A 13358-nucleotide genomic window follows, 5' to 3' on the forward strand; every position below is an offset into this window, starting at 1 on the left:
GAGGGGAAACTGAGGCCAAGGGGCTAAGTTACATGCTCAGGGTATCACAGCAGAACCAGAATTTTAACCCGGGAAGGTATCACCTCTCCTGAACCCCCAACTCCCTTGGCCCTTCCTGGAGCCCTCAGGCCCAGAGAGTACTGGCTAAGGGAGGAAGAGGCTCAAACACTCTCTGTGGCTCCCTATTACCCCAGGATAAGGGCATTCAGGATGCCTCCCTCCTTCCCACTGTCACCTCCATCCAATCATATGGGGACAACCCTGAGAATATGAATGATACCACCTCTAAGCACTTTTCTCGCAGGACCCACCCTGGAAATAGCAGATTGGGAGGAAAACCTTGGGGAATGTCCCCCTTCACTGAATTTACCAATCTACCAGAGATTTGTCTCGAGGACTGTTCTCCTTGGGTGTATCTGTGACCTGGCCGTTCAGTGACTGGTTTCCAGGGGGTTGGGGACCACACTGTCTCTCCTCTTCCACATCTTCCCTGGAACCTGCAACTCTCATTCTTTCCTCAAATTCCTCTGCTCCAGGGTCCCAACTCTGGGTTCTCTCATGGCCTCCACCACTGCTCGTCCCCAGTCAGGCTCTGCTCGGGGGGTTGAGGGCTGCCTGGGTCCAAATCCCAGCTCTGCCAGGTATGAGCTGTGTGACACTGAACAGGTCGCTTTGCCTCTCCAGCCTCTGCCTCATCTGTAAAATGAGGATTGAAATAGCGCCCTCCCTCCCAGGGTGTGTGTGTGTGTGTGTGTGTGTGTGTGTGTGGCAGGGGGGGGGGGGTTGATTTAATCAAAGCCTTAGAAGGGGGCCTGGTATTTTGTTGGTCATCATCAGAGAAGATGGGGTGTCATACGGGGCGCCTGGGTGGCTCAGCCGGTTGAGCGTCCCACTTTAGCTCAGGTCATGATCTCATGGTTTGTGGGTTCGAGCCCCATGTCCCATTCTGTGCTGACAGCTCAGAGCCTGGAGCCTGTTTCGGATTCAGTGTCTTCCTCTCTCTCTGCCCTTCCCCCACTCAGGCTCTGTCTCTGTCTCTGTCTCTCTCTCTCAAGAATAAATAAACATTAAAAAAAATTTTTAAAAAGGAAAAGAAATCACACAAATGACTAAAATAACACTTGGTGGCTAGACCTGAAACTGCCCTCCAACTGAAGCTTGGGGCTGTGGTCGGGGAGGGCTTCCCTGAGGAGGTGACACCGGTGAGACCCAAAGGACAAGATGGAGCCTGCCAGGTCCGGTGGGAGCGGTGGGGGAGAGGAGAGAAAAGCAAGTGCAAAGGCCCTGGGGCAGGAACAAGCTGAGCCAGAAGAGATGGAGGCAGATACTGGCAGGAGATCACAGGGGCCGGGCCGGGAAAGGGGGTGCTAGGGAGAAGAGTGTGGGTTTTGTTCTGAGGTTCACAAACCGTGAGCCATGGGCAAGTTTAGAGAGTGACAGGATGTGATTTGCAGTTTTAAAAATATCCCCCTGGCTGCCTGGAGGAGAACAGATTGCCGGGAGGCAGGAGGCGGGCAGCAGCAGGAGGCCAGGGGCGGAGGCTGGCGGGCAGTGGGGACTTGGCTGGTGGCCACGGAGATCAAGAGGCTAAGCCGATGGCTGGCCGCGGGGCTGCGGGAGGAGGGAGCGGAGTCCCAGACAACACCCGGGTGTCCGGCTCGCTCTGTGGGACCAGCAAGCGAGGCGACAGGCCCTGCTAACTCAGTCACTGCAAACTCACAACATGAAATCCTGTTCCCAGCTGGGCTGGCTGCCCCGCACCGCGATGGTCGTGCTCTTGACATTTTGCACCTTCAGGGTCACATACGTGTTGAATTTCTCTGCAGTGGTGAGAGCAGGGGTCAGCACAGGGGCCCAGGGAGTCCCCATGCCCCTTCCCAAGCTCCAGACGACCCTCTTATAATCCCCCGGGGTCTCCGTGTGCTTGGGGCCACGGTCCAATAACCAGGTCCAATAGACGGAGCTGTTTCTGTGCCTACAGCCCAGGCTGACCCCCAGAGCCCCTCCCCTGCCCCAGTCCCTCAGAGCATAAGGGAAGGGCCTTGTGGGATTTGGGGGTGCCTAATCTAGCTGCTTAGAAATGACTACGTTCAACAGCTTTGGTTTTTCAGATGGGAGGACTGAGGCCCTGGAGAGGGGAACAAAAATGACAGTAAGGGGCGCCTGGGTGGCTCAGTCAGTTGAGCGACCGACTTCGGCTCAGGTCATGATCTCACAATTTGTGGGTTCGAGCCCCACGTCGGGCTCTGTGCTGACAGCTCGGAGCCCGGAACCTGCTTCAGATTCTGTGTCTCCCTCTCTCTCTGCCCCTCCCCCACTCATGCTCTGTCTCTCTCGGTCTCAGAAATAAGTAAACATTAAAAAATATTTTGTTTAAATGACAATAAGAAATTCCCTTCGCCTCTCCGAGCCTCACTTTTCCCACCTGTAGCCTGATCTAGGAGTCCCAGCCTGTCTCTTAGGATCCTGGGAAGGGCTGTTGGCTCAGGGTGAGCCCCACCTCCACTGGATTCTCCAGGGGATGGCTGGGGAGACTCTGGGATCACAAGCCAGGTCTGATACTCTGTGATGCTCAGCAGACAGGCAGCCCAAGTCCCCTGTCGCTGGCTCCGACCCCCTCCCCTATGTCTCCAAGACACAGACAGACAGACAGACGACACAGGACAGGGCAGGAATAGAGGCCACTTACCTTGGGCACCATCAAACTTGGCTTTTTTGACTGTGGAGAGAGACAGAGATAGGGAAAGGAGATGGGGAGAGAGGTGGGGAGAAGAGAGAGACAAAGACACCGAGATGGAAATAGAACAAGACAGGCAGAGAGGACAGGGACGCAGAAACAGAGACAAAGAAAGGCAGAGACAGAGAGCAAAAGGGACCGATGGAGAGATCAAACAGAAAACAAAAACGAGAGAGAGAGAGAGAGAGAGAGAGAGATGAAATCAGAGACAGAGACAAGAAGAGGCGAAACAGGAAGGAGAGGAGGGAGGCAGGGATGAGAGGGAGAGAGAGAAGCCATCAGACAGATGAGCACAGGCAGACCTCAGGGTTGAAGGAAATTTGGACCCTGGGAGCAGTTTCTGCCCCCTTTCCCTCCCCATCAAACTCCCCCCCAGATCTCCCCCACCTCTGGCTGTGCCTTTCCCCACAATTGAAAGGGATTCAAAAGAAGGAGCTGGGCAGGGCACAGGAGAGGCCTCCCACAGGAAGTCCTCCAGGATTGCAGCAGTGAGAGACCAGTTAGGGAGGAAGAGAGGTGGGGAGAGAGGAGAAAGGCGATCTCCAGTGACCCCCATCCCCCTGTCAGGCCAGTGAGGCTTCTCCCCCAATTATCCAGCTCAGTCTGTCCTACCAAATGCCCCCCCGGGGTTGAGGTCTCATGTTCAAACGGGACTGGGCGATGTCGCACAGAACAGCCCAGAGACCTGGCTCCTTAGTGCACAGAGAGACATCCGAACCCCCGCCGGGAGGTTGTTGCGGCTTGTCCAGCCCAACCCGCCGACGAAACGTGAAACCCAAATATGTGTCGGGTCCCAGGTGGTCCAGTCTCTCCGTGTTTCACGTAACCCCACAGTCCCAAGGGAGTCAAAGCAGTTCCACTCCTCCCTGGCTCTTCTCGCGGAACTTACATTCAACATCTCTCACACCCTGCAGCTGCCCCCGACATCCTTCCCCGCCACCCACTCTGTATCTCCACCCAAACCCTGCTTCCCCACTGAGCCCTTCCTCCTGTTTTCCCCCATCCTTTTCCCTTGTTGCTTTTCGATGTACGTTGTGGTTCCCACGGGCAATACACGCACATTTTGCAAAATCCAAGGCGCCCCAGAGATTGGTACGCGACGAGAACAAGGCTCTTCCCACCCCAGGCCCCACAGTCCCCGCCTTGTGCAGTCCACACTACCGGCTCCTTCCAGGGCTACAGGCACACAGTCTGTGATCCAGCAGCCGTGTGCACGTGTGCGTTATTTTACTTCCTACGCCAATGGCAGCATTCGACACCCTCTGTAGAAATTTGCTGTCTCTCAGGACGGACTGAAGAGTGTGTGCAAGCGAGTCGGAGGATAAATTCCTAGAAACAAAGTTGCGCGGCTTGCTATTCTTTCTTTTATTCTGAGAGCCAAGTTCAGGCCTTTTGTGGGCAAATGCCATGCCCTCCCATCTTGGGGTCGTATCTCTGTCCACATCGCTTGAATTTCTGTCTTGCAAAAGCATCCAAAAGATACCAATGAAGGGAGAATTCCCATCAAGGGTGGGGGGGGGGGGGGAGGTGTGCAGTGGTTTTAAACACTTGTCAGTAAATACTGTTTGTTCCTGTCACAGACAGACAGTGCAGGCGGGTGGAGGGGTGGGGGCTGCGGGGGCGGGGGATTGACGTCCAGAAGCACAGCGAACCCCCCAGAGTCGCAGAGCAGGAGGGAGAATGATCACCTTCCTATACTACTGCCCACCCCCCACCAAACTTCAAATGCAGATGGGCTGTGCCTCGTACTCAACACCCTTGGGTTTGGGTTTGGCAGGTTGAAGTGCGGAAGGAGCCCTCGGCTGGACCTTGGGAGAGGCGAGCACTGGTTCAGCACGGAGTCAGGTGGAGTCACGTTCAGCCTATGGTGCTGTGTGAACCCGGGCAGGTGAACCCCCTTCTCTGGGCTTACTCCATCTCTCTCTTTCTGGTTTTCTAGATCTGGCTTTCTCTCTGTCTCTCTGTCTCCTGCTGTATTTTATCTCTGCGTCTCTGTCTCTCTTTGTCCCACACCCCAAATCAGTCACCGTGTCCTGTCTTCCTCACCTTCCCATTCAAGACACGTAACGGCATGGGCAAAGGCCCCTCTCTTGAGTACATGCTCAGCTCCTGCCCCAATGCCCCCTTCTTGTACCTTCAGCCCCACTCAGCCCACAGGGAGCTCAATCACCCAGCTCCTCACCCCTGGGGCTGAGTGAAGCTCAGGGACCCTTAGGAGGGTGCCCTCTCTGAGCTCTCTGAGCTCTGCCCCTGGTCTGTAAAAAGGGACCCAGAGCAGGAGCCGCAGGTGTCCTTCCTAGGGGACCTCCTGCTTGCACTCCTGTTGATTGGGAAGGGCGGAGCAGTGATGGTGCAGAGGCAGGGGCCAGGCAGGGAGGAAGGACGGAGAGGGACACAGACAGAGGCTGAGGAAGGGGCACGCACGGAGGGATCAGCCTGGCGGAAGGAAGAAAAGGAGAGAGGAGGAAGGGGGGTAGATAACAAGTCATGAGAGTCAGAGACAGAGACGCAGAAAGAGGGAGACACACAAATGTCCACTAGGGAGGGCCAGCGAGAAGGAGAGGCAGAGTGGGGAGAGATGGGTTGGAGGGGGATCTGAGGGGCTGATTGGTGTCTAGCCTGGCCTGGCCTGCAGATCCCGCTCTGGGTCCCCTCACCGGGATAGAGCTCAGAGAGGAGGCCAGTCATCCAAAGTTTGTCCTTCATCCTCTCCTCCTGGGCGGGGATGGGGTGACTCTCCCTGTCTCCATTCTCCTGGTTCTGTTTCTCTTCCTCCCCTTCTCCCCCATCTGACTGTCTCTGTCTCTCTTGTCCCCTCTCCCTCAGACTACCCACATTCTTCCCCCTTAAGCCTCAGTGGGCCGGAGGGTGATGAGCTCAGTTGGGGCCCACCAGCAGTGGACAGATTGCTAGAAGGCTCTAGCCCCGAAAGCTGTGGCCAGGCTCTGGCCTCCAGGACCCTTGAGTGAGTCCGGGATGAGGACATCACTGTATATTCCTTACTGAGAACTCAGAGGCAGGAGGGGGAGATTCGGGGGTGGGGCTCAGAAAGAAACATGGTGGAGGGTGGGAATCAAGGAAGGGGCTCAGAGTGGGGAGAAGGACTCAGGGGGGCATGGGGTATAGGGTAAGGGGTGCAGGGGAGAGGACTAGGAAAGGAAGCTCGAGAGTTGGAGGAAGGTCTTGGTGGGGAAGGGGGACTCAGGAAGGCAGAGAAGCGATGTCATCAGGGGAGGGGCTCAGAGGAGGAGAGGCCTCAAAGGGAGGGAGGGGTCTCAGGGCAGGAACCAAGTCTAGGTCCTTCTGTCTTTCCCCCTCAGTAAACGGTCCCAGTCACTGTCGCCTTCACCACCGTAGTCATCACGTCTCTGCCCGGCCACTCCCTCCCAACCCCCCTCGCTGCAGTATCGGGGTCAGCGGGGCGGAAGCGCCACCCCTCCCCGCGAGCTCCTGGTCACACGCACAAGGCTATTTATAAAGTGAGCACAGAGGGCGTGGGCGACGCGACAGCTGGGAGTGACGGCTGGGGGAGGTGCACACTGCTGGCCCCTCTGACAGGAGGCTGGGGAGACACCGTGTCACGACGGTCAGCAGCCTGCGCGGCCCTTGGGGACCCCATCAGCCCTGACTGATTAATGTGGTTACACAGGCAGATGCTGGCCAGGGCAGAACCCGGGAAGGTAGGCACAGGGGCTCAGGCTTCAGGACTTCCATAGGCGCCGCCAGGCTCTGCATCTAGGAAATGGAGCGAAGTAGGGCCTTCTCCCCTTCCTCCTCCCCTCTTTCTCCCTCCTCCTCCTGCGCCCCTTTCTTTTTAGTCATTATTAGAATCGGCATTATTGTACTGCCTTTGCTACTGTTTTTATTATTACTCTCACCAGCATCATTACTATTTGTATTATTTGGTTGGATTCTAAGTGTGCCCCTGGTCTGGACAACCCGGGAATTGAGGGGCACCTCCTCCTTGACTTGCCAGGCCTGGGGTGGGGGCGGCGGAAGCGTTGGACCCCAACCATCAAGGGAAGCGTCAGGAAGCTCCCTTCAGAACATGCTCACTGGAAGCATAAAGAATTCAGAAACTCATCTTGAGATATTTGGCGGTTTTATACGTGATGCCAACGGCCTATATGAGTTTTGTGATAAGGACACTGGCCCCACTGGCCTTCATCTGGGAGAGAGGACTCCTACCTTCCATTAACGGAAATAAGCCAGAGCCCAAGTGGAGATTTCAGTGTAAAAAAAACAAACACACCAAGAACCTCGACAGAGATTTCTGTGTTTTTTTACCCACTGCCACTTAGAACTAGGCCTGACATATAGTAGGTGCTCATTAAATAGTGTTCAATGAAATAATGACATAATTTCCTCCTCCAGCAGCCCTGTGGTGAGATCTGCCCCCTCGTCGCAGGCGGGCGCCGTCCGCGGTGTGGCACGCTCTGTCCCTGCTCTGTCCAGGGTGCTGAACCCCTTTCCCTGGTTTTACCTCCAATGAACTTGGCACGCCTTTTTACCTCCTGTGTACTACTGAGCCCTCCTCAGGCCTGAGAACGCAGTGAGCTCTCAGGAAACGTCCTACACCCACGGACCTCCTTCCCGAAGGCTTTTAGTCCCCATTAATAAAAACACCATCATTGATTTTTCCTGTCATTGGCTCACACTTACGGAACTTTTCCACAGGCCAGGCAGCATGCCAAGGGCTCTGTGTGCCTCATCTCACTGGAGAGTTCTAGCAAACCTAGGCAGTGGGTGCGATTAGTGTGCCCATTCTACAGATGGACACGCTGAGGAATGAAGAGGATACAGGACTTGCCAGGAAGCGGTGGATTTAAGGGTTCAAACCTAGGCCTGTTGGACTAGGGATGTCCCAGTTGGCACTCACAGAGTAAGCCCATTGTATGTGGGAGGAAAGTGGGGCACGGGTTAGGAGAGGGGCTAAGACTGCAGTCCTGAAGATGAATCAGAGCCAACCCTGGAGGGCATCCTATGATTATAGTGAGAGCAAAGACCCAGAGACAACCTCCCCTGGCTAGGTGGTCATCAGAAATAGGGCAGCCAGGGGAAGAGGGGTTTGTGAGGGCTTCCTGGGAGAGAAGCAGGGGGAGAGGCCACAATGAATGGGGGAGATAATGACATGTCTCTTTATCGAGTGAGTGAAGGAAGATGGTGATCCCAGGACAGACTCTCACCCCATGAAAGGGAGGGTTAGTCTTCTTCCAAGAAGAGGTTCAACCTTCACCCTGAATTCCCAGTAGGCTGTGGAGTCAGACAGCTACATCTCTAACTCTGTGGCACTAAGCAAGTTGTCAAACCTCCCTGAGCCTCAGTTTTCCTTATCTGTAAAATGGATATCTGTAAGGATTAAAGAGGGCAATGGGCATAAAAGTCCTCAACACCGTACTTACAGAATGCCGGATAAACAGGGCTTATTGTTGATATTATTAGTTTTGAGGCAAACTCACTCATGTATGCATTTGCTAATTGTATGCAATATTCATTCACCAACTATTTCTGGAGACTTTAAAACCACTGAGTGGCCTGGCCAAATGCTGTAAGGCACATAAGAAGGTCTAGAACTGAATCCCCACCACCATGATTTTGCACTTGCTATTCCTTCCACCTAGAGCACCATGTCCCTTCTGCTTAGCTCCCCCTCATCTTCTGAGACCCAGGCGAATGTTGAGGGGCGGGGGGGGGGGAGGTAAAAGCATGCTTCCTAAAGGGAGAGAGCTCTGGATCCTACCTTCCCTGCCTCCCTCAGCCCTTCCCTTTCCCTCCCACTCTGACCGCACCAGCCTGAGGCCAGGAATAGTGCTGGGTCTCCAGGAACGGTGCCTACCATATAGTAGGTGTTCAAAAAATGCTTGCTGAATAAATATATGAATGAATTCGTGAAGGAGCAAGGTTCCTTTGCAGACTCAGGACTCTGCCAAGCCCTACCAAGTGGATGGGGTTGGGGCGGCAGTGGGACTCCATATAGATAGATAAAGAAATGAGGGGGGGCCAAAGGCAAGACCTGAACAAGATGGTCTCCTGTATGTTGGTGTCAGATAAGTATGCAAGAGTTTACATTTGTGTGTGTTTGCATGTGCATTTGCTCATGTTACCAGGGAAGGCAGGCGTACGTACATGGGTGTACGTGTATGCGTGGAGGGACACGTGCTTATGTGTACCACCTGAACGCAGGTGATGATCTGCACATATGTGTCAGGAAGTGGAGCGTGACTGTATGGGCGAAATGCCGGTATGTGTGAGTTTAGGTATCTGCGGGCTTGCAGGTGATGTGTTAATTAGAAACCTATGTTGTGGTGTGTGTGTGTGTGTGTGTTACACTGTTATATGGAACGTGCATTTGCTTACTTGTGTGTCCACACATAAGTGTATTTTGTGAATCATCATTCGTCTGTTCAAAGGGGCTGCTTTGAATGTCCAGACAAGCATCATCACGCATGTGGCTTTGGTATGTGTACATGTGTGTGTTTCTTGGGATTGGAGCCCTAACAGGTATACGTAGGTACAGGCCTGTGTGTCAGGGCATGGGTTGACCTCTATCTGACATGGATATTGTGAACCCGCATCACACATGTTTGGATACATCCGTGTGTGCGTACATGCACGTGGACACACATGCCTATATTTTGGGGACCATGTGTACATGGCAGAGTGGCTGTGTCCCATATACATATGTGTGTTCACACACACACACATGAATGTGCACACGTGTCCAGAGTGAGTGTGCATTCATAGGTGGTCTTCGTGCAATCTTGGTGGGTCCTGGGCATTTCTGTCCACACAGGGTGAGTCTGTGTATGAACGTTCCAGTGCGTGTGTGTATAGATATGGGCAAACATGAGTGGGCTCCTGGTTGGGGGTACGGCTATTTCCTCAACTCCAAGGATGAGTTCAAACCCATGGAAAACCCTCCCAGCCCAGCTCCACTGCTGCCTTGCCCCCTCTCCCTTTTCATTGACCCCCTCAGCCCCAGCGGGCATCACTCCCACCCCTCCCAGCATTTCACCCCTCTCCACTTCTCTTGGTCTCCCCCTCTGCATTATTCCATTCCCCGTACATCTCAGGGTTTTACTCCCCACCCCATCCTGAGCCTTGCCCCTCCCAGCAACACCCCTCCACTCTACTGGTGATTCCCTTCCTGTACGTTCCACAGAATCATCCAACACAACTCTTCCCCCAGGCCTCCGTTTCTGGAAGCCTCACCCCTCTTCACACCACCCCCACAGCCCAGCCTCCAGTTTGCGTCAGAGTCAAGGGTGAGATTCCCTCCCCCCCCACACACACACAACTAGGCAAACCTTCCAGAGGAACCCAACTTGGAGGATGTGAGGCAGGGAGCAGGAATAACACACCAATTGGCCCCCTCCTCCAGTGCCAGCCCCCCCTGGCCCCACTGCTGGGCAACTTAGAGGAGGGGGAGAGGCCAATAGGGGTTTGGACGTTCACCTCCGCCTTTCCTTTAGTCAGAGTCAGGGGGTCTCCTCCACTTCCCCACTCCCCTAACTCCATAGGCCAGGGGGTAGTTGGCTTTCAATCTTATGGGCCCTTGGGCCACCATCAGCCAAGGTAGGGAACGACCTGGGAAAGGAGGTCCTTGTCCCTTTAAGAACACCCGCGTCCACGCCTGCCCAGCCCCGCGCGACAGCACTCTGGAAGCCGCCGCGGCGGGGAGCGGGCGGGCGGGGCAGGGTTTGTGAATGGAGCGACGGAGGGGGAGGGGAAGAAGGGGGAGGGGCGACGGGGGCGGTTCCCGGCTCTGGGCCTGTTCACTGGGGTCCAGGTGGAGACCGGGGTTCAGTGCTCGCGCTTTCTCTCTCGCTCTCTCTCTCTCTCTCTCTCTCTCTCTCTCACACACACACACACACACGCACACACACACCCCACACACTCCCCGCTGTCTAAGATCTCCCAAAGCCTAACATCTCAGGCCTCACCAACACACTCCTTCCGAGACCTCAGCCTTCTTGGAGGGAGTAGGTGTGAGTGAGGGAGATGGACCCCAGTCCTTGAAACCCAAGGTTGAGACCTCTATAAGCCTTGAGCCCCTGTTCACCACCAACCCCACCATCCAAGGTCTCCCAGAGCTTGAGTTCTCAGCAGGAATGCCCGGGATGCCTGAGTCCTGGTGGGCTCTCTTCACCCCTACCCCAACCTCAGAAGTGGGGGACAGAGATCATGCCCCTCCTGTGTCTCTTTCCTTCCCTCCCCACCCCAACGCAGAGCGTGGGCCTGGGCGTGGGCCTCCGTGCAGATGGCGTTCGAGCCCCAAAATAGCTCCACCCCACTTCTCCCTCCTTCCATTCGGCGCAAAGTGGGTGAGGTGAGGATGTCGGGAGGGGTGCAGGCCGGCACTGCACCCTCAAGGGGTCAGCTTCCAATGGGGGAAGCCGGTTAGGCGTTCTGGAGTGCTGGAGGGGGCAGGGAGTGAGGAGACCCTCAGGCGATTCCCCCAGCCCCCACTGGAGAGTTCAAAGAGTTAGCGGGGAAATGTGTCCCCAGACACCAGTCACAAGCCTCTCAGGACCTACGGAAGGGTCTCCCTAGCCCCGACCCCGGCCTCTTCACACCCAAAGCTGAGGGATTCCTAGAGGTCGCCTGGGCAAGCCCCCTTACCCAAATCTTACATGCTCAGGGCTTGGAGACCCCTCCTCTCTGCACTCCTTTTCGAATTCCGAGCCCAGCCCACGTCCCTGAGAACCCACAGCCCAGCCCACCGGCGCAAGACTCCCTCCAAGTACCCTACAGGATTCATTCGAACTACCCAGCCCAGCCCCTTCCACACTTAGTAACCTGGTCTACATAGACTCCCCATCTAGACTGTCTCCAGATAGAGCCCCGGATCCCGGCTGGCGTCCACGCGGGCCTCCGCATTCAGCCATGTCCGTACGACCCCCAGCAGCGGCCACTAGGACCCTCTGAGAACGCAGCTACCTCTACCTGGATCACCCTCTCCGGCTCCCTGACGCGTCTACAAGGGCCACCCTCTCAAAAGTCCAGTCTCGTGTACTCGGGTCACCCCCTCAGGAGTCCAGCCGCATCCACACGGACCCCGAGCCCGGTCCGGGTCCACACCGGCCCCCAGCCTCGCAGCCTCGCCTCCTACCTCCAACGCAAAGTAGAGACATGTCTCCGGGGTCGCCGGCGGGCCGGCTCTGTCAGGTGGAGCTTAGCGGCCACTGGGCTGGGGCATGGCCGGGGCTGCAGCCCGCGCTCAGCTCACGCCGGGGCCCGGCCTCCGCCGCCGGCCATCTTGGTTCAGCACCGGGGGTGCGGACAGCTCCTGACGTGTTGCTGATGTGGAGCTGGCGGGCGGAGCCCAGGGACGCCTGATGGGGCGGGGGCGCTGCAGGCTTGGGGGAGCTTTAAAGGGCCGGAGCCGGGTGGGGGCTCCCCGTCCCCAGGGCTTCCAGACCAGAGGGACACAGGGCAGCCCCATTCAGGTTCCCTACAGGTTCTGCGTGTTTTCGTCTCTGCTGGAGTCGCTTTGTGGGCTCTCTGTCTCTTGAGTCCTTTGCTGTCTCTGCTTTCCCTGAGTATCTCTGTTCCTCTGTTTCTGTCTACGTCTGTCTCATTGCCGGCTTCTCTATTTCTTTCTCTCCCTGTGTCTCTCTGTTCCTCTTTTTCTCTCCCCATCTCTCGGTCATGTGTCTCCCTCTGAGCATTTTTTTCTGTTCAGTCTCTCTGCCTCTCCCTGTCTAGATCTCCCTCTGAGTCTCTGTTTCACTATTTAAGTCATCCAGGCTGTGGATCTTTGCATACACTCAGACTGGATCCTGTCCTTCACGCCCTCGTGTAACTGGCAAACTCCTATTCATCGATCAACGCCCAGATTGAACATCCCCTCTTCCAGGAAGCCTTCACTGACTCCGCCACACTGGCCCTTTACTTACCTTCTGGACTCCCCCAGCTCCCAACTCTTCCCCTGGCTCAGCCCTGACCCCAACACATCTCTGCTCCCCGCCCTCCCCACTTATCTAGCTGGGCAGTTCCATATGGGTTCAACACAATGTCGCTGGTTTTCATCCACGTTTCTGCAAGCGTGACTGTAATACGTGCAGCTTTCCCTATTCTACAGTATTCTCTTGATTTACTATACCTCTGGTTATCTATTTTCCATCTGATAGATCTTAAGATTGTCCCCGCTTTGAGTTTATTTTTTTAAAAAAAACTTTTATAATCATTCTCAGACATGTAGGCTGGTGCGTGAGTAAGACTGCTGGATCATAGGACACCCACGTGCTCTGCTTCACGAGATAACATCAACTTGTGTTTTCTGACGTAGCTCCAACTATTTCTATCACACCAGCACCAGATAAGCATTCAGTTGCCCCACACCCTTGTCAACACTTGGAATACTCTCAGTTTTTGGATCACGCCAAAATGGAGGGGGAGAAGCGGCGCCTCATTTTGGTTTTGATTTGCTTTCTGATTGCTCATGAGGGGGACCTCTTCCTGTGAGTATTGGTTTCTTCTTAGGGTGCAATTCTTGCTCCAGTCTTTCATCCATTTTTTTTTTTTCAACGTTTATTTATTTTTGGGACAGAGAGAGACAGAGCATGAACGGGGGAGGGGCAGAGAGAGAGGGAGACACAGAATCTGAAACAGGCTCCAG

The 13358-nt window shown here is 55.2% G+C and overlaps 1 protein-coding gene across 1 annotated transcript in view; it reads right to left on the bottom strand.

Annotated features, from left to right (window-relative positions):
• UNC13A (unc-13 homolog A) overlaps positions 1-12047 on the bottom strand; it is a 59710-nt gene extending 47663 nt beyond the window's left edge. Inside the window, exons 1-3 of the mRNA XM_081792038.1 lie at positions 11850-12047; positions 2690-2719; positions 1721-1820 (exon numbers count right to left, since the gene is read on the bottom strand). Of these exons, the coding sequence (XP_081648164.1) occupies positions 1721-1820; positions 2690-2719; positions 11850-11871 (152 nt within the window). The 5' untranslated portion in view covers positions 11872-12047. The remainder of the gene's footprint in view (positions 1-1720; positions 1821-2689; positions 2720-11849) is intronic.
• Positions 12048-13358: the final 1311 nt, after the last annotated feature.

Source organism: Panthera onca, chromosome A2 (assembly GCF_046562875.1).
Source record: "Panthera onca isolate mPanOnc1 chromosome A2, mPanOnc1 haplotype 2, whole genome shotgun sequence".
In the NCBI taxonomy this organism is placed as follows: domain Eukaryota; kingdom Metazoa; phylum Chordata; class Mammalia; order Carnivora; family Felidae; genus Panthera; species Panthera onca.